This window comes from Lytechinus pictus, chromosome 2 (assembly GCF_037042905.1).
Source record: "Lytechinus pictus isolate F3 Inbred chromosome 2, Lp3.0, whole genome shotgun sequence".
Lineage (NCBI taxonomy): Eukaryota > Metazoa > Echinodermata > Echinoidea > Temnopleuroida > Toxopneustidae > Lytechinus > Lytechinus pictus.
The window spans coordinates 65,002,504-65,028,803 of NC_087246.1; the positions used below are offsets into that span (position 1 = coordinate 65,002,504).

General features: G+C 37.1%; 1 protein-coding gene across 6 annotated transcripts in view; it reads right to left on the minus strand.

Moving 5' to 3' along the window:
* Window positions 1-272: 272 nt before the first annotated feature.
* The window catches only part of LOC129268726 (chromodomain-helicase-DNA-binding protein 8-like), a 53,664-nt gene continuing 27,636 nt past the window's right edge, over window positions 273-26,300 (minus strand). For 4 of the 6 annotated variants that reach the window (XM_064095410.1, XM_064095414.1, XM_064095411.1 and 1 more), the window contains exons 17-42: window positions 25,828-26,065; window positions 24,745-24,821; window positions 24,182-24,300; window positions 23,422-23,592; window positions 22,776-22,958; window positions 22,120-22,224; window positions 21,430-21,674; window positions 20,391-20,478; window positions 19,779-19,890; window positions 18,937-19,096; window positions 17,899-17,988; window positions 17,207-17,307; window positions 16,514-16,637; window positions 15,243-15,405; window positions 14,341-14,437; window positions 13,744-13,868; window positions 13,451-13,527; window positions 12,027-12,241; window positions 11,116-11,335; window positions 9,663-10,764; window positions 9,023-9,223; window positions 8,402-8,465; window positions 7,351-7,721; window positions 5,419-5,532; window positions 4,132-4,410; window positions 273-3,739 (exon numbers count right to left, since the gene is read on the minus strand). In XM_064095410.1, coding sequence (XP_063951480.1) covers window positions 3,038-3,739; window positions 4,132-4,410; window positions 5,419-5,532; window positions 7,351-7,721; window positions 8,402-8,465; window positions 9,023-9,223; window positions 9,663-10,764; window positions 11,116-11,335; window positions 12,027-12,241; window positions 13,451-13,527; window positions 13,744-13,868; window positions 14,341-14,437; window positions 15,243-15,405; window positions 16,514-16,637; window positions 17,207-17,307; window positions 17,899-17,988; window positions 18,937-19,096; window positions 19,779-19,890; window positions 20,391-20,478; window positions 21,430-21,674; window positions 22,120-22,224; window positions 22,776-22,958; window positions 23,422-23,592; window positions 24,182-24,300; window positions 24,745-24,821; window positions 25,828-26,065 — 5,543 coding nt within the window. In that variant the 3' untranslated portion in view covers window positions 273-3,037. The remainder of the gene's footprint in view (window positions 3,740-4,131; window positions 4,411-5,418; window positions 5,533-7,350; window positions 7,722-8,401; window positions 8,466-9,022; window positions 9,224-9,662; window positions 10,765-11,115; window positions 11,336-12,026; window positions 12,242-13,450; window positions 13,528-13,743; window positions 13,869-14,340; window positions 14,438-15,242; window positions 15,406-16,513; window positions 16,638-17,206; window positions 17,308-17,898; window positions 17,989-18,936; window positions 19,097-19,778; window positions 19,891-20,390; window positions 20,479-21,429; window positions 21,675-22,119; window positions 22,225-22,775; window positions 22,959-23,421; window positions 23,593-24,181; window positions 24,301-24,744; window positions 24,822-25,827; window positions 26,066-26,300) is intronic. The other 2 variants (XM_064095413.1, XM_064095416.1) reach the window with 1 other exon arrangement.

A 26,300-nucleotide genomic window follows, 5' to 3' on the forward strand; every position in this document is an offset into this window, starting at 1 on the left:
ATTTTGTAGTCCCGAATTCACTAAGGTAGTTTCAATTGTACCATGGTAGAAAACTATTGACTATAATGCAGATTTTGTGACATTGCATACAATAGGAAAAGCCCAATTATAAATACGCGTTTTGGGAAAAGTGCGCTAAATTCATGCAATTATGCAAGAATTCCGCAATTTGAAACTACCTCAAGAATTCGGGACATACTTTACGACAAATTCTGACAAGAAACGACCAACCTCAATGAAACATAGTAAAGCAGCAGAATGTAAACAGAATGTAAAGGTATATATATATTTTGCATTTATTTCAATTCATGAGCAGTCTTGATTCAAGAGCTGAAATGGTAAAGATTTTATTTCTGGGCTAGGTAACATAAAGACGGGTGATTGATCGTTGGTCTAAATTTCTATGATCATTTGATTGAATATCGAGTACAATCAATTGTAAAAATCACCCTCATTATCAATCGCAAAGTTTTATGTTACAGAGCCCAGGTCATAAACCAAGGAGGCTTTCACAAGGTATAAATATCAAACATGTCTCTGTTAACCTTGAATTGACAGAATATATCGAGTTACTTGATAAGAGGTGGAAATACTTCATTTCATAAATCATGAAATATATGTTTTCAATCATTGAATAATCAAGATGGACAAATCATTGATGAAACACATGGGGGAAAGAGCTTTTCAATAGAAATCATACCAAAAAATATCATTGACAGCAAACAGACTTTTTACTAAAAGTGTTTAAGTCTAATAATGCTAAATTTAACAAAAAGGAAATCCCGAATTTCTGGTTAAAAGGATATTTTTACTTTAACAATATTCTGAAAGGCTACAACTCTGTAATATGGTTAACAAACAATATTACAAGGTATTTGTATTGTGAATCTTTTCTGGTACAGATTTGACTTAAGCATTAAATAATATATGTTGTCTCCTTTTCTGTGACTTTGATATAAGAAAATAATTTAGTACAAAAAATACTTTTATTATTACCAGTAATCAGTCTGAAAATGCATTATGAGTACAATTTTTCTTAAACAATATCTTAATGACAATTCATTTTTAATGTGGATTTGGAAAACAAAAGTCAAATTACTTTTTATCTTCAGTTGCCTTCAAAATTAATATTATATCAAGATCAACATTCATGTAAAATATTTAGCAATTAAAATAGACCATCAGCATGTATTTCTTCATTTTATGCATTGTTCTGGTCTAATATGAATTTCATACACTTAAAACTATAGTACCTCATCCACAAGATTTTTTTTCAAATTTCAATATCATTACAAAATGAAAAGATCAATAATTATGGGAAACTGCATTTTTTCCCTTTTCTTTGCAACTTAACTTACACAAACCATCAGTTAATTTTACTTTTTCATGTTAATAGTTAGGTTCTCTTGCACAAGGTAACTATTTCTTTAGAATCAAAGAGTAAACCAAAATTTTGAGTAACTTAATACAACCAGGACCAATTAAAGATCATGTACATGTATATCTTGATGTATTTCAAAACAAGACATGCACCAATGTTACATCAAGTGGGTGATAAAGACAGTGATGTTACTCAGGGAAAACAGAGCCAGGAGCACAGGAAGGGGGGCACTGAGCCATGACCCTTCCCAAACCTTACACCAATAACATTATCAATTTTCATGAAAAATCCCTCCAAGGTTTAATTTATTGGGTTTCTTTTAGAGCTTAAAATATTTATATATTTGGCCTTTTTAGAAACCCTTGCAAGTGGCACCAGGGACATGTGTCACTCTTGCCTATCCTCCAGATACACCACTGCATAAAAGACAATTAGGAAATGAAGGCTTCCATACTTTTTATTGGGGAAGGGGGAGTAGGTGAGGTGATCAAGTATAGGAACTTCTGTTTTACTTTTTATTACTTATTGACCATCTTGAGAGCACATAATTTATTAGATTAGGGAAATATATAGGATCGAAAGCTTAGGCCCCTTTTGACTTTCTAATTTACTCCATTGGCTCTCTTTTACTAGATAAGCAGTTTTCAGCAGCTTCTTTTTGCCATTGCTAGGGAAATATGTCTTAATGCAGAAAACAAATAGCAGTTCCTAAAATACAAACGAATAACGAGTGCGTGACATCACTGATTCTCTTATCACTGTGTTGTGCAATGTGCTTATAAAAACGGATTGAAAATGTCATGGGAAAATAAAGCTAATGTTAGAGTTTAGACAGCCACCTGATCCTGATCCCAATAGGGTACCGAAGTGATGGTGTCACAAAAAACTCTTCTTTTTTAAAAAGTATTTCAGCATTTTTGATACCATATTTTGGTAGAGCATGATAAAAAAACTCACTACCAAAATTTGGTTTGAAGTGGTCTATGGGGGCCTTAGATATGACCTCATGAATACATAATTAGCCCCATTGAAGTCAGTGTATTATTGGCCTGGTTCAAAATGTTAGGAACCAGGCCAATGATAGATTGGCTTCAATGGGGGCTAATTATGTATTCATGAGGTCATATCTTGGGGCCCCCATGAACTGATTCCAACCAAATTTTTGTTGTGGGGGCTTTTCATCTACCAAAAAATGGTATAAAAAACGCTGATATGCAAAAAGTGAAAATTGATGACATCACACTTCGGTACTCTTATTTCTCTACAGCAACACAAACACTGTACTTTAAATCACACAATGAAAACCATTTCTAGATAAGTTTAGGATAAGTGTCCCAACCATTCTAGCCCATCCGGTTCGAGAGGGGGAGGGGTGGTCATATTTATAAAGCTTCTTGGCACAAGTTCCAGTGTTTGGTCAATCAACAATGATAAAAATAAAAATAACAAAAAGATTTATTTCACTTTCACTTCAAAAGGGTTGATTTGATGCTTGAATCTATTTAAGATACTAAACCCTGAAAAAAAAAATCAAATTCTATACGAACTTACAAAAATAAATACCACACATATGTTCCAGATTTACACGTATTATTTCATCAGCATAATCTCCATTGAAAATTCAAACGCTGGAATTACTAATGGGTTAAACATAGGTCATAATTCATCATCATCTTTGATTGTAAGCTGTCCATCATCATCACTAGAATCACTGTCATCGCTCTCAATGTTATTCTGGGCATTGCCTTTGGGACTCTCTATTTCTGAGTGAGTTCTCTTGCGAGCTGCATTGTCAGTCGCGTTACTAACCACCTGAATCTTGGGAGTGGCAATTCCTCCTTGGCTTGTAGCAGAGGCAGAGCTGGGAGTCGTTATGGTCACGGTGTTACCTGCAGCTTGTAGCACACCCTGCTGAGCAAGAAACGGTGAGAAAAACACATTGCCGGTGTTTGGTAGAAGAAATGGCGATATACCTGCCAGCTGACCTGCAGCAGTGGCATCCACTGTTATAGTCCTAGGCAAGATATTTTTCTTAACGTCCATCGGACTCGAATTCGTCTTCTTCTTTTTCTTTTTTGGTGACGGGGAATGAGAGACATTGCTTGAAGGCACACCAAGCCCGGAAGCAGAGACAGATATCCCAGTGGGAGACGTGATCTTCCCCATCCCAACCCCAGTAAAAGAAGCAGGAAAACCAATACCACCCATAGGACGTTGACCAATCTGACCAGTGACATTTGACCCAGAGAGGCCTCCTATCGTCAGCTTGGTGGGGGCTGGAGCGATGTTTGGCTTGATCAAAATGTGACGAGACTTGCCTGTGGCTACTCTGTTCTTCAACTCATCTCGTAGGTAACCCTAGTAACAAATATGAGGAAAAAAACTTTATGATTAGCATAGACGGATTATCTACTCTTTACACACAAACTGAAATATTTATCGGTGGTTAATATTGCTCTATAACTATCCTCAAATTCAGGACTGGACCATTATCCCAAAATACTTAATCCTGTTAAGATAAAACATGTTATCAAACAAAATTACAATAACCGTTAATGTGCTTGATAAACAATTTCACATAACAGGGGCCCGTTTCATAAAGAATTTTGATTATCATAACTTTGCCATTATGGTAATTGTCATAGAGCCAGATGCACCCGATGGAAAATCAAGTTTTCTACAGCAGTTATCAAAACAACAAAGTTTCCATAATCCTCAGGAGAAGTTTGAAGGTTCATTACTGAGCTCACCTTAGTCTTGACAATGTTGCCCCATTCCATGGCCACGTTGTAAGATGGATGCTTGACCAGCCAGTCCGAGAGGTTGACCAAGGAGGGGCAATGCTTCCCTGCCAGTCTCTTACCAGACTCCCTTGAGATCATCCCAACCTTCTCCTCACCTGTGATGGCACCTTCATCCAGTCGGACAGGATTCTTCAAACGCTTTCTCTTCTTGACCGGTGTGGTTGAGCTGGGTGTGGCGGACGTTGTGGCTGCACCAGAAGCTCCATCGTCCTGAGATTCCTGAGACTAAAGGCAATATACGATAGATTCAGCTTGGGGTATACTCATAGCAGTTTTTATGTCAAGCCTAACAAAACTTACTTCACAGTTATATGTGGTGCTTGTTGCAACTCATTCACCAAGGTCAGGAGCCTGTTTCATAAAAGTTGTTATTATACAAATTTGCAATAATTCGATTTGATTGGCTGATAGAAAAAATTTTAATTTGTTTTAACAAGTTCTTATGAAATTGGATATTCAACCCAGCATTACGAAGTGCCCCCAAAAAATTATTTTGCGACCAAATGGGAAAGGTCTAAGTACAAAATAAACTTTGATTAGTTCTTTGGTATATTAGCTTTCTCATGAATAATGTGCCAAATTCTTTTTAATCTAGCCTCATAACCCAAGTCACATTAAGAGAATGATATCAGGAATGTTCTTCTATATGGCACATACAAATAGCCACCTGACATTTTCTCCTGCGACAGCTGTTTCCATTTTGATTTCTCTGAAGTGATACTTTTTCAGTCAAGGATTATGTGAGGATTAGGGTAGGGAACGTCAAGGTTAACATGCCTATTTTCAATAGAAATTATTGTCGCCATAGCAAATATGGATCTGAATCTATCTATACTTAAGTATCATTTTCACTTTTAAATAGATCAATTAAATCATTTCAAATTCAGCTCTTGCTGCAACTATAATCAACTGACAAACATGATACATACAAAAATACACAGTAAAATTTGAATAACTTCTTGTTTTTTTTTAGTTTTTTTTTTTACTAACTATTGCCCTCTAGAATTAACCTAATCACAAGAACCAGCCAAGATACAACTTGAAATTTTCTCAGCAAGATAATTTTCGTTGTGAAGGTAGCTTTGATGACTCCTAACACAGGTGAAAAAGATGGCTAGTTTTTTGTTTACAACAATTTTCAGCACTGTTGGAGCACTAATTGACATTATAAGTTGTTGAATCAGAGTCTACTGTACTTTGCTTTCTTCAGAACACTTCCAGTGCATTACTTACTTCTGAAGCAGCAGTAGATGTGGTTTGCTCAGTCGACTGGCCACTTCCAGCACCAACTTTGTGTTTGTGTTTCTTCTTCTTTTTCTTCACCACTTTGAGAGGAATGTTAGGATCCTGAAGAGAAGAGATAAACAAGAAATGTAAATTCCACTTCTTTCACAATCTCATTAACATGGATTTCAATATATTTATCAAGTCATATCAGTTCTTAGTGACTTCTTTATGTTACTTGGGTCAATCAACTGTGAATATAAGAAAAAGGGCATACAGTAGGATAGTCTGATCTGATGGTCTGACGGATCTGAATCAAGTGATCCATCTAATTCTTTTTAAACATTTATAATATATAACATTATCATTTGTAATGCTATTTTATCATAAAAATGTATGATTTTTATATTCATGCAGAAAATAAAACCAAAACATATTTATCTCCTTAGGGTAGTCAACTATTATATTTGTATTTTCATCCAAATCAACAAATATGAAACAGTGAGCTCCTGATTTCAGAGTCAATTATTTGCATCCCTGTACTCCAAATTGTGAATGTAATTGTTTAATGAAAGCATTGCAAAAAAGATAATGATGTGATTTTTTGGATTAGTTTCGAATTAAGATGAATTCTGATCATTCAATCATTCTGAAATTTTGTCTAGGACTTAAATGACCTACAAAGAGTTTGCTTTTTACTAAGATTACTGAAATGATTTGTAAAGACCACCCTGCTTTCTGAAAATAAACTATAATACAATGAAGACACCACAGACGTAGCAAGCTAAGTAAGGTCACTTAAAAATAGACTGGGAACTATTCTTTTGTACATGAGTAGCGTCCATTCAATTTTCCTTAAAGTGTGACTTCCCTATTCAACTACATCCAATAGGATACAGCAAACAACAGCACAGAACATAATACAGTCCTGGTTTAATCTGATATCAAACTAAGAGGATGGAACAAAGGATTAGCTAAGCTATTCAAAAGATAGTGCTACTCAGTGTAAGCTTTTGTGTGTGTGGGGGGGGGGGAAGATGGCTAATTTTCTTTCAATATTGACTTTGAATTGATGCATAAAGCAAGATGTGGGCTTAATATGTGAGGGTATGTCCTTTTCTCTACTAAAAAGTAGCATAAATTCCTAAACTCTGAAATAAAGTCCAGGAAAGAGCAATATTCTCATCAGAACTTTCAAATCCTTGTTTTTTACCTCCAATTTCTGACACAACTGCCAAAATGGCATGTGCTTGAGCATGAATGAGCAACCAAAGGATAAAATAGCTTTATAGATGAAATCCACATTGGGGTCACATTGATTTCAATGGAAAAGTGAAATCAACAGCAATGAAAATTTCATAATTAAATCAAATTCAAAATAAGAAGCATATTTGAAGTGTGCATTATTTTTTTTAATACTATGGACTAGGACTATTTTCCAAATGAGAAGGATGACAAGCCCATTTTTTCACCTTTTGTTATTGCGTATGAACCAACCCTCCCCTCTCTATCAAAGATCTTATGAATGCGTGTATTATCCTTGCTATTATGGAAGTTACAAAAGGGAGAGCCCTGCATAGTTTAGAATGTTAATAACTCTCTTCTCTAATTTGTTATGCTCAGCCGTCAGTAGAATGAAAAATATATCACAAGTCTGGTACTACTCGACCAAGGAATGAAACCACAATCTTCTGACCATGAGAAAGATGATCTTGGCCATCTTGCCAAATCTCAACAAACATGATATGAAAGAAAAGTCGTCCACTACTAAATGACTGGAGCAGGAAAATCCAACACAAGACAGAACAGCACACAAATGTGTTAGCAACATACAAAACCTACTATATAAGACTAAACTTCCATTGTTGCTAGTGGTAATGGAATATCTGTGGTTCAAACAACATAGATAAATTCATAAAACTGAAAAAGAAATCTTCTCACCACAGGTTTCTTGATCTTAACCAGCTTGCCATCCACCTTCACTGTATGAACCTTGACTTTCTTTTTCTTCTTCTTCACCATCCCCTTCCCACTCATGTCCAACACGCCCACCACACGCCCCTCCGCTGGGCCACGCCCTTCCCTCACAAAGTCTGGCACTGCCTTGAAGACTGTATCATGGATGTGATAGCCGGAGGAAGGGGTGGCGCTGGGAGGGAGGGAGAGCATGGATGTAGACTGGGGTGGGGTGTTGTTGGCCAAATCTGCGATGGCTGAAGGGTCTTCTTCCATGGATCCAGGAAGAGCACCTCCGCTCGTGAAGGCGGCCATCATGGCTTGGTTCTGTCGCATCAGAGCTGCAAACTGGGCGGCTATTTGCAAAACAAAAACAGAAGCATTATAAATCCTTGGGGGTATATATATATTTTTTTATTATTTATATATTTTTGTTTTTTCTAATGATGTTATGATTACTTGTAAATAGTTCAATTATGTTAGATCTGTTATTTTTGTTTATACTTGGTCTCTGTTGACCTAATTATAAATACAAAACAAATCCTTGGGGTAAAAGAAATGGGATAATACAATAATGCAGTAGTCAGTAATGACAGTAAACAATTTAGATATTAGATCGAGGGTGTTTCACTGATTTGCTTGTACAGCAGAACCATTAGAGTGGTTGGAAAATGGGAAACCAAATGCATACTATAATAAATGCATGACATATAGTTGAAATGTGCATATGCAAAGTACTCTCCAAAGATACAGCAAGGAGTAAACTCCGATAGCTTAGGTAAACCACATGAAATGATTAATCAAAAGCTATCATAAGAAAATAAAATTAAAACTGAATTTTTAAAATCACATGGGTATTCTTCATCCCTTACAATATAAAGAACAGTATCCTGTTATGGGTGAGAAAAGCAATTTGGGAAATGAGAGAATGATTAACATAGTCTCGATATAAGGTTTGCTATTCATGGAAACAATGAATAGTGTGGAATCATGAATAAATTCATAGTTACAGAAAAATTATAAAAACAAAACTCACCTCTTTGTGCATCTAACATGAGCTTCTTCTTCTTTTTCTTCTTCTTCACAGTACCATCAGGATTCTATAACACAAAACATCAAAAACACATGATAAAGGGTAACAACATTCTCCCTCTCGTTGACATGATAATCATCACGATCATTAATCATTATCACCCTCATAATTAGGCAAATCATCAAGATCTAGAACTATGTCATCATCATCACCATCATCAGGACTATCATCATCTCACCAGCACCAGTGTAAGCAGTAGGAGTAACAAAAGCTCAGTAGAGTATATTTATATAGTGGCTGTGCTATAAAAATTTATCATTTTATTTATCATCATAATTATCTTTTTTTAACGGACCCAAAAGGTAGAATTCAAGCGAGATGAAGTAAAGAAAAAAAATACAACTCCTGTGATAAAGGAACATCCTCTTTTCCAACATCGTTAACCACTATTTCAAATGCATTCAATTTATTTTCCACAAGCATAATGTCATACAGATAGAAGTGATACAAACAATTAATTTTTTAAAGTCATATATCAATTGTAAACTATTATAGTCTGCTTGCCAGAGGTTAATGCACGGCACTAACCATAAACAACATTGTTAAGAATCCAATAATACTAACCAGTGCTGGTGCAGCTCTCTTGCGACCAGAGCTCATCCCTCCAGCATAGTTGTGCTCCAGACCTCCCCTAGGACCAGGGGAATCATTGTCATCGTAAGGTGGATCAAATAGGACTGGATGATGATGACTCCTACGTCCTGGCCACTCATCCTTTAACACCAGGTGACTCAGCTGCTCAAGTCTATGGACAATCACACGATCCTGAAGAAAGAACAATAATCATTAGCAAGACGTCTTTGTATTGAAAAAAATTGAGACCCTTTCCGGGACGTGCATTTGAGTTGGGTAAAAGGAGAAAATTAGAAAAGCCATACAGACTGACTGTAAAGTAAGATTATTTGCAATTCAGGAATCAATCGATCATAGGTTTTTGTTTTTTTAGCATTCGTCTCATACATTTCAACACAGACACTGTCACAATGATCACAAGGTAATGTGCCTTAATATCATACTAATGGTCATTTCATCAAGACAAGACTATCAAACTTTAAGGTTTCTAAAGATTATCTCAGAGCCATATCAACAAGATTCTTGCTAACCACCAGTGTAGCTCTGAGAAAGACGAGCTGAGATACCAAAGTATGATTACAGCTTGTACTTTCTAACATATCAACACATCGTTTGTTTTCATATTATTTACCTTTGGCCATCTGAATGTTGGAACAACAACTTTAGGTACACTTTCCTTCTTCTTAGTACTGCTCGGTTTGGCACTCTTGCCTTGTGGCTTTCCTTTGCCTTCTCCACTCTCCTGTTTGACCAGACCAAAGTGGTTCCCATCACCACCTTTCATGAGGACTTGCTGAAGCATAGATAGAGGTGGCGGCTGCATATCCATTGGCTGCTCAGGATCACCTAAATTGCTGTTGTCATCGGACATGTTTTCATATTTTGTTTCTGTCTTAATCAACTGATCACCCACATTGCTATTGTCATCAGACATATTTTCATACTTTTCATCCGCCTTTGCAAACGGCTCACCCAAGTTGCTGTTGTCATCGGACATGTGTTCATACTTCACCTCTTCTTTAAGCAATTGCTCTTTTGATTCATAGTCATCATCAAGGCTTTCCATTTTCACCCCAAACAAGTTTGACCCTTCATCATCTATCCCTGAGACTTTACTTGTAGTGTCAATGTTATCATAAGGAGGGTCAAGAGCTCTGGAGGAGTCATTGATCTTGTGCTCGTCGTCATCGTCATCGCCAGAGCCAAGCCCCTCATCGAGGTCATCATTGATACTGTTGGCATCCTGACTCATGTCTGCACTGTCAGGTCGTGATTCCAGTTCGTCCTTGATAAGCTTTGAGGTATCCAAGCTGTCCTCATTGGTTGCTTCCAATCCTTCCACCTGGCCCCCCGTAGTCCTTTCATCATCATCCTCTAAAAATTTCAATGGACCCTCTGCTGCCTGAGGTGCAGAGTTCCCGTTGTCTAAACCCTCTTTCCCTTGCTCACTTTCCAAAGGGTTGTTCTGACTGGTGCCCTGGGCAGCAGCACTTGCTTCATCAGGTTTATCTGGTGGGGGTTTCTTCTTCCTGGGTACACCCTTCTTTGGACCAGGTTTCTTGAGACCAGGTCTCCTCTGGAAGGGACCCACTGCAGTGCCTGGGGTGGAAGGGTTGGTGACAGGGACAGGCATGGTTGCAGCTGCCTCTGGAAACTTCTCTTTGAGTTCTTTGAAGCACAGGTCTCCATCGTTCATCATAGCATGTTGGGATTCCTGCCTGTTGATGCCATACCTGTAAAGAATGAGAATCAGTAATGCACCGGGTGTTAATAACTAAGAAAACACATCAACTTTAACAGCAGCATGGGACATCCAATAGTGTGAAACTAACATTACTATGAATGACCACCTTTATCTTGAAACAATGTCTCAAGCAGTCATTTACGGCAGCATTACATAAATATCAAGGAATATGCGATCATCATATACTGTTGAATAACTATGGCATTCCAACATAGAATGAGGCTTTGGTGAATAGAAATTAACCTAAGTTCATGGCAGCAAGAATTGCTATTCTAACCTGCATGTTGTGTATTGCCATCCATACAAGTTACTCTAGTATCACAACATTTTTCTGACTTACCGGCAGACGCCTACTATGAGATCCTTGTCATGTCGACCAAGCTGCCACCAATCCGGAAGCTCCATGCTAGGACGGCACTTCTTGAGCCTCTCATCCAGATCAGGGTGGGGCAGGATCTGGGTGCGGATCTTATTGAGGAGGTCTATGCGAGAGAGGCACTTGCTGGCTCTCTCCTCCGTGATGTCCTCGATGGTGAAGTTATCAGGAAGCGGTGTGGCACCTGTACAGATGGAGATTTAAACATACAGTATTACAATGCCTTCATTTATCTAGTGGAATATATCTGTTTAATAGGAGGCCCTAACTGCTTGCAATAATATAGACTAACTAAATTTTATCTTAGCATAGAGGAAGAAAAATCTACATCCTAGCTCAATACCACCATGCAGGATTATGACTGGCACCTTTGGGAGCTCTGACAAAAATAAGCAAATAAAAACACAACAGAAACAAGGAGCTTACTGGCTTAAGGGGAACTAAGGTAACATTTTGTCAACCATCTCCAGCATTAACAATACCATAATGATGATGATGATCACCATCATCCCCATTGTCCTTGCATTCATTATCCTCACCATGCCAATCATCATCAATGGAAAAATAAACAGGTAGGGCACACATGCACCCAAAGGAATATTCAAAAGAATGAAAGGACAGCCAAGAAAATCAATGAATTTCTTTAAAAAAGTAGAGAGACAAGGCACTCATTATTTCATTTTTGTGTTTATATTGATTTCTAAACAGGTAAAATGAGCTGTACTTCACACAAAATGAGATCAACTTGTCATTTACATTGCTATTAAATCCAAACTAAAGTGCCCCCACCGCCGAAAAAAAAATTGTCAGAGCCTAAGGCAACAAAATGTGGGCAAAAAAGCGGGGGGGGGGGGGGGGGAGAAATCAGAACTCACCATATCCTTCTGGAATTTCTTCAGCCTTCTTACACACCTTGAGACACATGGCATAGTAATGCTGATAGAACTCTGTCATCCTATCATCATACTTCCTATCTAGCTTGGCTAGTCTCTTGAAGCGCTCCCAGTTGAACTTTCCAGTTTCCTGGTCCTTGTCAACCCCAAAGGCCGTCAAGATGCGATAGAAGTCAGCCTCCTCTCGTCTCGACCATCTGTAAATGGAAAATGGAATGTAGAGAGTTCATCATAAAATCTAGTGATGTCGGGACTACTCACCTATACTGCACTAAATTAAGTCAGTAAGTTAGAATATGATTAGTGTGCACAGCCACAAAGCCAAGAGTGCATATATTTTTAATGGGAAAGCTAGAATCCCATGATCAGGGTTACAATATATGTAAAGTGCTCATAGAATAAAGAAGTAACTTAAAGGGGAATCCAACCCAAACAAAAACTTGTTTTTATAAGGAAATGAAAAATTAGACAAGTTGATAGGTGAAAATTTGAACAATATTGGACAAACAACAAGAGAGTTATGAATTTTTAAAAGTTGTAAATATTGGTAATCACTATACCCATGGAGACTTCAAATTGGCCGCATATGGGATGTCATAGTGATGTAAGGCAAGGACTACTCTTTCATGTACTCCAATACATATTATGGCTAAAATGTCATTTTTCCCAAAAGTTTGATTTCAAATTATATTTTTATTTCATGAGGACATAAAACAATATACTACCTGGATTATATTTAGATTACTGCCCCAGGGGAATGGGTACTTAGGAGAAAACCACAAATCCCTGATAATAAAGTACATGGCCTATGGGAAAGTTGTCCTTGCCCCTTGTCATAATTTACTTACTCAGTTGCCAATTTGAAATCTACATAGTATTAATGATCTCAATTTTTAAGCAGCTATAACTTTCTTATTGCTTGTCCGATTTCTTTCAAACTTTCACCATTCTTTTTAATTTATTTTTCTCCTTCCCAACACAACATTTTATGGCCAAGGCTGGATTCCCCTTTAATGCATCTAGGAGATTCATGTTGGAAATGTAGATCCTTGTTATTCGATTTCATTTCAGTTGTAAACGTGCTTACAAATTCAAGAAAATTAATCAAATGCACATATCCATACATACATTGCATATTACGTTAGTTGCATATTTTGTATGAAATATTACAAGCATTTTCATGTAACACTGAAATGATAAATGGGGAAATGAAAATTAAAACGTTTCGTACGAAATATAAAAAGCATTTTCATGTAACACTGAGATAATAAATGTGGAGGTGAAAATTAAAACGTTTCAACTGGCATGTACATACATTTGTGTAATCAAGATTGTGTTATTATTGACATGGAGGCATATGTCTACAAATATACTAATACTCACACTAGAGTCTGTATTCAACTTACTTTTGAGCATTTTCAATCTTTCTCAGCTCTCTCTGTCGCATCTGTTCTTGCAGTCTCACCATCTTAACCTGTTCTTTCTGTTTTTTATGAGATGAATAAAAACCAAATAATAAAACAAATAACCAATCTAACTGTACAATTATTAATTCAAATGTCAATACTGATCACAGAAAAGTAATAACAATTAGATATTTCCATTATGAAATATGACAGCATGTGAATATACATCTTTGGACCATTTCATGCAACCAATTATGGGTAATATTTCACAATGAAGCTACAATGAAGCTTACCTTTTCTCTCTTTTGTTCTTTGATTTGTCTTTTCTTGTGTTCTCTCTGGTAGGCAGCGACCAGTCTACGAAGTCTGGTGTTAAGGTCTGGTGCTGTAGGAAACAGGAGCTTGCCAGGCACAGCAGCTAAGGGGGGGGGGGATAACACAACACCAAATGTGATTTCAAGTTTAATATTGGTGTCAAATGCATGAAACAGGCTGTTGGGATGAGATCTGAAATTAACTTTGGGTGTTCGGAAACACAAAGATTTACTTCAGGCTTAGTGTAAAGAGCTTTGAAACCAACATAAAGATAAGAGAAACAAACAATACAACACCAAAGCTAACTTCATATTTGGTGTTAGTATTGAAGGTATGAATCAGACTGTTGAAATGAACTATAAGTGCCTGGACCTGAGGTGAAGTATGTTTTTCACTGGGACTGCGAGTCACTGGCTATACAACTGTAACTGCATTGGCATCAGCAAATCATCTCTACTCTCCATGAAAGCCGACAATAATACATTCTATAAGGTTTCCAGTTAGGATTTCCCCAATACCCTCATTGCCACTTAGTTAATCTGAATACCATGGGCTAACAATAAGCATGTTCTTACTTGGTATGATGATAGAGGATATCTTTAGCTTTGGTACTGTCTTGGCGGTGGAAGTTGGTGAAGAAGGCCGGGTACTTGATGGTGATATAGAGTCATCCTGTATATAGGATTATTAGAAGAATGGTTAGTAAGAGATACATGTACATGTATGTTGATATAGGAATCAACAAAGACTGAGGGGACTATGTCACAAATAGTTCAATCATGGACTTTGGGGATATTGCAAGAACCTTGCAATCATTTGCAAGTTGATTTTAGGTCACGAAACAAAATTGTTATTCTATAGTCAAAAGTGATATTACCATCTGCTAATTTGCAATTGTACTTAATTGCACATTTATTTCTTGGAACAAACTTGATAAAGTTTGACATGTAATTTGTAATTGCATTGGTCAGATCAAGCCCAAGGTTTCAATGATAGAAGAAGTCATTAATAAAATATGCTACTAAGCATGATTTGAATTCAAACGAAACTCTCTGCAGTTAATGAAACATCCACCACCCCCCATAAACAAAACTCTGAATTTGAATGCTTTATCAAATGATTTCTTTTGATTTTATTTTTCATGTCTTAATGAATTGGAGAGAAAGTTTATCTATCTAAGCTCTTGATCAGCATTGCAGAACACCATCATGTAGTCAGTGGGTTGAGATGTAATATGTCATCATTTCAAGAGCTATTCCGTATATGGGTAATAACATCCTTCGTTGAAGGGATAAAGAAAAATTATTTGACGATGAGAGCGATGGTGGTGGTGTAGAAGCTGATAAAGATGAAGTGGAAACGGAAGGTGGTGATGATGAATACCATGAAGATGGCGAAGATGACGATATGATAATGACGATGATGATGATGATAATGATAGTATTGATAATCAAAGAGTAGAGAACGAGATACTTACATCAGGATCTTCCTTGAGATGCTTTGGTATGGCTGATGGAGCAATCTCCATACCCTCATCCTTACTACCCTGGGAGTCACCTCCTTCTCCTTCTCCATCCCCTAAATCATCTCCTTCTCCATCATCTACATCTAAACCATCTCCTCCTTCAACATCCAGCTGACTGTACATGCATCACAGATTAAAAAATGATCCCAGTTAGATCTACAGGCTTACACTCTAAAAAATAACTACACCCAATTGTATAAAAAATTTAGCTGTAACTTTTCACTCGATGGTAACTACCATGATAACATTGATTTGGATTGGCTGTTTGGTATGGTTACCATGGTAGATAGCATTGATGGTAGATTTGCAATTGATGGTTGGTTGTATGCAACTATGCCCCAGGTGTGGCCCTTCATAAACACAGCATTTTCTTTTTAAACCTCTAACCTTGGAGAGGAAAAACAACATAATCTCATATTTGTGAAATCATCAAGTGTATTTACATGATTCTTGAGTCATTGTTCATGGGAAATTCCCCTACAGCATAATTATCCATTTACAGGTGTTTTTAATTAGAGTGGAATTGACTTGTACAAACACCCAAGTAAGGTAAATGGCACTTCTTTTTTCTGCTCTGCTAATTGGATATAGTCATTATCTCCCAATCCCTGGTTCAAAATTGGTCAAAAGGAGCAGCAATGGGATGATTGTGATTCAATTTGATAGTACAGAAGAAATAGCTGAATCCCAATTATGTAGGTGAGTTACATGAATGTAACACACATTGCTTTTCACCAATCTGATGTCATCAAATTGAATTTCTCATCAACAGTCAAGACTTACTGATTATAACTATACTAAGAAATGGCTGATCTGATTTGGAAGTTTGTAGATGGAAAAGGAAGGTAATTACATTTCCCCCGAGAGTGCAAGGTTTCCTAATGCTAAATTGTGTTCTGTGATCAGTGGACCGGAGACTACACGTCTCCTTTTGTATGAAGAGCTTTCAACTCACAAAGTTCAATGAACCCTGGAAAGGGCAACAAACTTTCAGTATTAGCATGGCATATCATCATATCACAGAAATTCTAAAAAGGATATTAATATTAACAAATCTAAAAACAAAATTGATTTTGTATGATCTCCAATGAATTGTTAAATTTTATTATTTTGTAACATTGAATTAATTCAAGTTGAGAAATGTTGCAGTTACCCCCCCCCCACACACAAACATGAACTATTGATACTGAATGCAAAATCACTTATTGTAGTAGGTGGAATACCTTTCATTGAAGTCTTCATTCTCCTTGGCCTGAGCAGCCATGATTTCTCTGTGGTCAGGCACACCACATCTCTCCCTGAAACACAGGCAGGGGTCAAGACGGATTCCTGGGTACTTTTCATAACCTACACACAGAGAGATAAATAACGAGGTTACTACTGAGACTTTGTGGTTATAAAGAAGAGCAATTTAGTAAACCAAACAAGTGGACTTTTGCTATATTGTAAGTTTATAACCTGTTAGAGCTCTAATAATATGCCCTCTAACCGGTGAGGACTAGTGATTTTCATCAATTATTTCAAATTTGTTGTATGATTTGCACTTGATCAGCATTGCAGAACACCATCATGAAATCAGTGTGATACAAAACAATGTCATCATTTCAAGAGCTACATAAAGGACAGAAAAAGCAAATGAAGAAAGAGCAAAAATCAGAGAATGAGAGAAGTGAGGAGAGGGTGTGCAAAGGAAAATGTGAAGAAATGAGTGAGAAAAGAAAGCCTTTCCTACCCCTCCAAGATAGAGAAAGACGAAAATGGTTTTAAAAATGAAGGTACTCTTTGAATAGATAAAAACGGAAAAGCTAATGAAAATGGAACGATTTCTATAGTACTCGGGGGAGCAAATAAAGAGACCAATATAGATCACAAGACAGCAGACAGATAGAAGTGAGAGAGAGATTGAGGAGTCATACCATGTTTGTAGACACCAATCAACAAGGAATGATCAGCTTCTTTATCCCACCAGCCTACAGGTGGGTCACCTTCCGGTACAGGCACCTCCAGTGGTAGCATCCTGCAAACATCAAAAGAACATTCTTAATACCTCCCTATTCAATATCATAATTTTCCATGAACAGATCATAACTTCCTTATGTTAATGGAATTAGGTTTTAGTGTATTAGACTTGGTCATCAATTCCCACTTCTCTAGAGAAGTGCTTCATTGTCATTACTATCATCATCAGTGTTGTGAACACTATGAGCGGTGCCAGTCTATACCTTCTATCACTAAAAATCCTGACCTACACTCAAAGCAAGATCAGTATCACACCTGCCCAATCAGCACTACTTTCCAAACTGACAAAGATTATTATATAATATTGATATTGCTAATGTATAAGCTTTAAAAACGACTAGTTTTTATCTCCCTCAACCCCAGTGGCAAGGCTTCAGTGATAAAACTTCCACCATTCAATGTGTTAACAACACTGATCATCATTATGAACACTGCAATCATAAAATCCATCATCATTAGCAGCAGCAGCAGCACCACCACAACCATCACCAACGCTATCATCAGGACCATCAACACCATCGCCACCATCACCACTTATCAATTTAAGTAGCGTGACTCTTGGATGGCATGCAATATCTGTTTGACTTACTTCACATGAACCATGTTTTCAATCTGCTCAGCAAAATCTCCAATGACTTCTTGTTTCAGGTAGTAAAGTAGTCGAACACGTAGCAGTACCCTGTAGATAAACAATATAATTTCAGGTAAGGTCCACTGAATGATTCAATGCTGTACTGATTTAAATGAACATACAACTATTTCTCATTTTCAACTTTGTATCATGATATCTGAATCTTTCATTTTGCACGAGACATCATAGCAGGATCGCACAATATGTGAAAATTTATGACAGATTTTGAAGTAATTAAAGTAGCTCCTGATCAGCATTGCAGAACACCATCATTAATTCAGAAGAATGTGTTATGTAAAATGTCATCATTTCAAGAGCATACATAAAAAGTAACTTTTAATAAGAAGATGTGTGGAAAAGTCATTTGGGCACTTCACAAATGTCTGGGGCACATCCCATAGCAGAAATCCTACCAAGCATCTTTTAAAATGGCATTCCCGCATTCTTCATTATATTGTGTATGGTGAAGTAGGAGGATTGTGAAAAAATTGATTGCACGATTTCTGCTGAAAGACTTCGCTTAATTTTATCTTGGAGTCATTGTCGATTTCAGTGACATTGCAAACTGTCCGTCCAGGAAGAGAAGTACTAGTTTACAGGAAAAGACCCCATTTGCACTTGGTTCAACAACTGGATCTTGAGAGAAGGCTAGCATAAAATCAGACTTGATATACCAATATAAAATACAATCCCGGTAGTCTGAACATTCAGATCACTATAGATGTTTTTCAACAAATGTCTGGTGGGACAGCATAGTATATGGCCGAGTACGACAGGTGCAACTACACTACAGATACATGTATTCCCAATGCTACTGTGGTCACTGTAACACAACACTTGGCAATTGATTGTAAAATTTACATGATTGATTGCATTTACTACAATGGACAACAAATAATGAAAATCAATCGCACAATCATGTGTTACGGGTCCCAGGTGACAACAAATCATGCTCTACTCCTCCTTGAAAGTTAAAGACAGGCTGACTATACTCACTTGTTACAGTGTCTCTTGAGGTGATTCTTGTAGCCTTGGTCTGTCAGTAGGTTATCCAGGTTATGATCCTTGGCGGTCATGTCATAGCTGATGTGAGCTGCCTGGGGATCCCTCTTGGGTTTCTTGCCCTTCCTGCCTCGAGGAACCGGTGCAGAGAGTCCTAACAATAAAGGAATACATTCCAGGTAAATAGATTTAATATAAATCTTGACAAATCTCAAGAGACAATGTATGAAAACAGTACCTATCAATCAATTCTTCTTATTTCATATTTATAATTTCCTCTCCTACCAATAAATACACAAATCCTCTGTTTATAAGCAATCTCAAAAGTCCCAACAACATTTTTTGTTGGTTTCAGAGTGTTCAGTAGGTACAAATGAGTATTTAACTTGACTTCATTATTTTACTCATATACTCATAATGTTACCTTACATCTCAAATTGATGGTCAAGATTTGACTGTAGTAATGCTTCTGATCAGATAGAAGGTATCATCCAAATTGAATCAGATTTCAAATGTCTGCAAAAAATTACATCATTTCAGAAGCAGCCTGCCAGACTATACCTTGGCCTTCTTTCACAACTACATATACATTGATGGAATCTTTGCCACCAAAAGTACCAATGAAATATCAATTTGCATTCAAATTTTAAAAAGCATTAACAAATGGGATATGTGAACAAAATTAACCATTCCTATTGGTCAGGAATCTGATGACAACCTTTTTTTCTGAACTTTTAATGAATCATGGGAGAATCTGTGATGAATTAAATGAATCTGTTGCTCACTTGCTCTGTGTTGTTCTTTACAGAGTGTATTAGTGTAATGAGGCTACTGACCTTTGTGATTCCTGCAGTCTTTGACCGTTCCATCGGGTGATGGGGTGACCAAGTCCCAGATGAAGCTCTTGATGTTCTCATCACCCTTGTAATGTTGCAGACAGTACATTAACTAAATAGTGAATGGATGAAAGAGATAAGCATCAATAAGATGTTTACCATGTAGAGTACATAAAGGAGGGGATTTGAAAAGATAGAAAAATAACAAAACTTGACAAATAATGCATGATCATGCATATTTATCATAAATCAAGAAATGCCAGACATGCACAAGACCAGGGTGAAATTATATAAGTGATAATAAAACAATCACCGAGTCCACTCTGTAGAGTGCTCAAGGTGCCCATGAAGCGATATAGTTACAAACTGAAAAGGGACTCTTTCAGGTGAGTTTTGATACCAGACATGAGAAAAGGGGTCTTCTAATGGGTGATTGATTGATAAGTGAAAATCAGCCACCTGTCAACAAAGTTAAAGATTTTTAGTTCAGACAAATATGTCACAACCAGACAAACAAAACGTATGCACATACAAAAGAATGTATGATCATTATTTCACAAGAAAACAAATTACCAAAGTTGTGAAAACAAGTGAAGGTTTCAGTTGGCTTACCATAGTTCTTGCAATGGATTCTACATCATTCTCACCAAGTCTTCTCTTGAACCTTGTTGTTGCAAGGATATCGTCCCATCGACCCCAACTAGGTACAAATTCCAGAGAATGATAACAGTATCAAACAAAAGCAATTGCACATTGACAATCTCTCTTTACTTTTTCTTTTGCACAATGTATATATGACACCTACATTCATGTCCTTGTGATGATAAGTGGTTAAAAAATGTATTAATGTTCAGAGCCCAAATTTACAATTTACTATCTTGAATGTTGCCACTTGACGGTAACTGCCATGGCAACAATGTTCAACGGCCAATCAACATCAAGGATTCCATGAAAGTTACCATTAGATGGCAAAGTTACCATTAGAAAATATATCAAGTTTTAGGGCACATGTTATTTCATCAAAGTTCATTTCATACACTCTCGATGACACATCTAACATAAAAAGTGCATTATCAAGTGAATGTAATACCAAATGGAATATCGCACAAAGTGAAGAATGAAATATTAACATCTCTAGAAGTTTCTGATCAGAAAAAAGAAATCATCCAAGCAAAATCAGATTTCAAATGTCTGCAAAAAGTAGCATCATCTCAGAAACAAACCGGCCTTAGTTTAGCAAAAACCCATAACTCCCACACCATCCATAACTCAAAAAGATTTTATTGAATAAATACTGTCAGGGACTGATCCAACTCACAACAGTCCTCCAGTCAGCTTAGGACATAAATGAGAACCACAGGCAATTTCACCCTCATCAAAGTACAAATCACCCCTAAAACTTCCCACATGCCACAATTTGGGGCAAATGTCTTTTCTAGAATTGCCAAAAGATCTGCCACAAACATTATTTAAGAATATTTTAGAAAATCATACTCTAGTTGAATTCCTACAAACAGTAGAATAATATCTGCATTCACCACATCATTTGTCATTACACCAAATTTCTCAATTCGAAATTCCCCCTTACTTCATCCACCACATCTCCCCTCTTATAATAATACAAGAATAATAATATAAGAACAGATCATACCCAAATGTCAGCAATCCTTTCTCCACTCTGAAGCACTCCAGACGAGTCCATCCACATGGCACCTGTTTCTTTGGTGGTCTCTGTGAGGGCTCTCTCTTTTCTTTGGTCTTCTTAGTGGTGTTTGTCTGATGCTTGGTAGGACGCTCATCCTCACTCTCATCTGAGGTCATGTCAAGGACCTCGTCCATGCCTCCAAAGCGCTTGGTCTTTGTACGTTGGCGAGGGACGTCGATAATGAAGTCCTCCTGGATATTAAGAATGTCACAATTACAAAAATGTTATCCTCTGGTATTTATGAAACTGAGAATTTAGAAAAATGTCAAGATTGGTTTTCTTGAAAATTCTTAAAAACCTTCTTATGATTTTTTTTTTGAAATTTCAGTTTGGGGATGTAAGCAGGTGACTTCACTGCAATGGCGATAAAGACTAATTGCTTGTAAAAACAATCGTTCTTGTGTCAGTTGGGTGATCTACATATACAGGTTTGACTAGTGATTGAAAAGGGGCATGTTTGTCCAAATTTCTTGTAACCTAGATTGCTTTGTTGAGGGGTAATAACTTTGAGCAAGCATATGAAGTATTTGACATACAATGTAAGTTTGGACCTTGTTTTGAATTAGGTTTCAAAAAATGTTGTTGCATACGAGTACATTTGAATCCATCAAACATGTGTATCTTTCAATCACTCACCTTGCCTGTTTCAGGATCAATGTCTGCTCTCTTTGCCCACTTATGCCAGAAATCAGGATCATCAATCTTGATGTCGGTATGATCAGAATCTGTAGTGAAGCTTGCCTGCCAGAGGAAACAAGATGTATTATTGAAGCATTTTTCAAAAAGAGATATCAGAGGTCATACACATTTCATCAGCAATTTGATGAAAATATTCTTTGAGTACAAACTGTATCAATACCAAAAAGATGAAATTTGAATGCCATAATTATTCAATTTTCAGTAACTACCTGTGCACACTTTTTTAGAATGACAACAAATGTAAAACTATACTAACCACTGTATCATTATGAAAATAACATGTCTATTCCATAAACAATAAATACTTTAAGGACCATCAGAATGCATCAATGCATATGGGGAAATTACAAACAAAAGCATACTTCACATAGAAGAAAAAAGCTTTATGAACAGTGACAGATGTACATCTGTCACTGTAAAGAGACCTCTCTGATCCATTCAATGTTCATACATAACACAGATTTGAAAATTGAGCAGCTTATTTGCCAGGTTTGTTTTCCTGTATGGTAAGCAGTTCCCTTGCCAAACAAGAGGTTTTGCCTGAAACACTATGCCCTAGTCAATAAAAACCTAGAGCATGTGAACCCACTCACCTTGGCAAAAGATGAACCCTTCTGGCCAGGTTTGTGCTTGATGACCTGGGTACGTCTCTGCAGAATCATGTCAATGTCTTCAGCACAGAACTGTGATGATTGTTCGTCGTCGTCCATGATGGCCCCGTAAGCTCCTCGTCGTAGCAGATCCTCTATCTCCTTCTTGGACAGGGCCTGCTGCTGCTGCATTCAAGTTCAGAGAAACAATCTCATGAAAGGGGAAGTTTCAAATAATGGTGAAGCTAACACCGTCAATCTATTCTAACTCTTGCAACACTAAACATTAAAAAAAGGTAGATAATACAACACTTGCTCTTGTGCCATATGCTCCTCCTCTAATATCTCTGAAAATATAGTGAGGGTAAAGGCAATGATAGGATTTTTGGTTCAAAATGATGTCGAGTATTAGGATTAAGGTTAGGATTAGCTTCGAGGTTCAGCTTATGTTTGGCTAAATGAGAGGAGCACCAAGCTTGAAAACAAAGGTGCTACTGGGAATGAACTCACTAGGTGGTGAGCGATTGATATTATTTCAATACACCCATGTTCAGTGTTCAGGCTTAGTAAGACAACCCAATTCATGCTCTCAACACTACACCAACACTCACACCTACACCCAACTTGTAATCTGCAATGATTTACTTACAGGGTTGTATGATGAAGCTTCTTTATCCCTCATGGATTGGAGCACAGCTTTATCAAGACCAAGTTTCATGCTAGCCTTATCAAACATCTCCCTCTCATAGGAGTTTCTTGTGATGAGGCGATAGACTTTGACAGCTTTCTGCTGGCCGATACGATGACATCTCGCTTGAGCCTGGAAAGGCAAAAGAAAGTAATTTCATTTGTAATTAGTGCATATTTGAAATTGACGAAGAGAAAGATAGAATAAAGTGGAATAGAATACTCATCCTTCTGCTGATTTCCCCATAGTCTTTCAAGGGGTGTGCTTATCATACTCTCAAATGAACAAACTCGCCTTTTCTTCTTTTAACAATTAAATATAAGGCCTTGTATACCTTTTTCTTGACCAATTTACAGGGAGAGTGGCTCTGATGCAATATCTAAGTCCTCTGGTAAACCATAGAATGATATTTCACTTGCTAAAGGTAATACCATCATCCTCATAATCATCACTATCAACTTTTAGTCAAGTCAGGTCATCACATTCATGTCATCATCATCATCATCAAATCGTTGTCGTCGTCATCATCATCATCCCCTTCCCCGTCAACATTTACAGTTATGTCATCACATTCGTGTCATCATCATCATCATCATCACCATCAAGATTTACATTCATGTCATCATCATCCTCACCACCACCACAATCACCTCACCACTGCCATCACTATCATCAAGATCACCATCGATAATATAACACTTTACATGGTTTCTTGTCTTACCTGGATATCATTCTGAGGATTCCAATCCGAATCAAAGATGATACAGGTATCAGCAGCAGTCAGGTTGATGCCTAAACCACCAGCTCGGGTGCACAGTAAGAACACAAACCGATCCGAGTCTGCATGAAGGATAACACAATCGTTCATTTCAATACCAACTGATCTATTGTATAAGCTTTTACTTTCACATGATTTTTATTTTGAAAACATTCAATGTGGGAATATAACAAGACACAACATAAACTGAATGGTAAATGTGTCTGATAAAAATGAATGGTAAATGTGTCTGATAAATTCAACAATAACTGTTTGCATGCTGTAAATTTTAGAGTGTAATGCTGTAATCCTGTCTGGAGTATCCTGTCCATTACATTGAATTGCACGTATACATTGGTCCACAGAGTCAGTGATCAGGTGATCTTTGTTTTCACTATTTGAAAGCATCCGAGAATGCTTTAACCCGACACACAACAGTGCTATGTATGCTTATATTAATGAATAAACAAAACTTATCTGATGTAAAGAAGGTAAATAATATTCATGACTGTGCAATGAACACTGACCTGGTTTGCTGAATCTATCAATAGCAGCTTGCCTCATGTTGCCTCTTACCCTGCCATCAATCCTCTCAAAAAGATATCTGTCAAAAATTAAAATTAAAAACAAAGAATTATTTAAAACACTCCGGAATTATTGTATGTTACCTACATACAAATATTTATATATGCTTGCTAACAACTAAGCAAGCAGGAGACCAATTAATTATTTTTCTAAAGTGGACCTGGGGGCTGTATTACAAATCATAATGCACAACTTTTATGACAGAGTATACCATACTATACCACACCACTAGTGCACCAGCAAAATGTGCGAGGTGTGACTATTCACACATAAAATATATTGAAAACACATCTAAAATTTCTTTTGTTTGTAGTATTTGTTCTTGATCAGATTTGGTGGAGAGTCACCAGACTTGAAAGTAAGGGCGATAAACATCATCATCTCGAGAGCAATATTCTACACAGTACTACATAATAAATTACAGACACAACCTGATACTTCACAATGTACAATTGCAACAGATATGCACTTGAAATAACAAAGTCGCACTTCTTCAGGATGTGGAGGTTTCTATGATGTTCCATTGAAAATAAAGCCTCAGGATTGTCATTGAGGTACCTACGTAATCTGCAATCCCAAGTTTTCTGCTTTTGTCGCGAAGACATTAAATATCCAGTCAGCTTACAGGCTGAAGCTATTGCCTTGCATGTGTTTGTGATCTGCAGCTGGAGCATCTCTCTTTGCGCACATTTGCTTGTTTCTCTATCCAATAGACCTCATGCCGTCATCTTAGAGGCTGAAGCTATTGCCTTGCATGCGTTTCCAATCTGCAGCTGGAGCATCTCTGTTTATGCATATTTCTATATCCTCTAAGGGAGGGCGCTATGAGATTTTGACGTCATACGCACAAGGTCTACACTTCATGTTTAATACATATCTACTATCACACTTGGAAAAATTTAACAATTTCCCATTTTTTTAATGAGGTAGTCTTACAAGACATCCAGAATGACAGTTGATTATCTGGGAAAAAAACTAGATCTTACACCCACCTACTATTATACTTAAAAGCTAAAACCATTCACCTTTTCTGGATGAGGTAGTCTTCGAGGATATCCAGACAGCGGATCATCTGAGAGAAGATCAAGACCTTATGGCCACCATCCTTGAGCTTTGGCAAAAGTTTGTCGAGGAGAACCATCTTACCAGCTGACTGGATCAGAACCTTCATATGGAGCAGGGGATTCACATGAACGCTGATGATGGTTTCATCTGGCATTCGTTCAGCTGTTCTGAACTCCTTGATGATCTGCTCTTCACCACCTGCGAAACATATACAACCATGACATTAGATTTGATACAAACAAATGAATTCTACATGAAAACCACATCTTCAGAAATTAGAACCCTATCCAATATTGGAACAAGCTAGTCATGAAAGGAATGAAGACTCTACCTAACCCCTTCGTCAAACACCTGCCCCAAGTAATCTATTGTACAATTTTACCATATCAGCACCAATATCATAATTTACTTAAGTCAACATTTTGCCCATTAT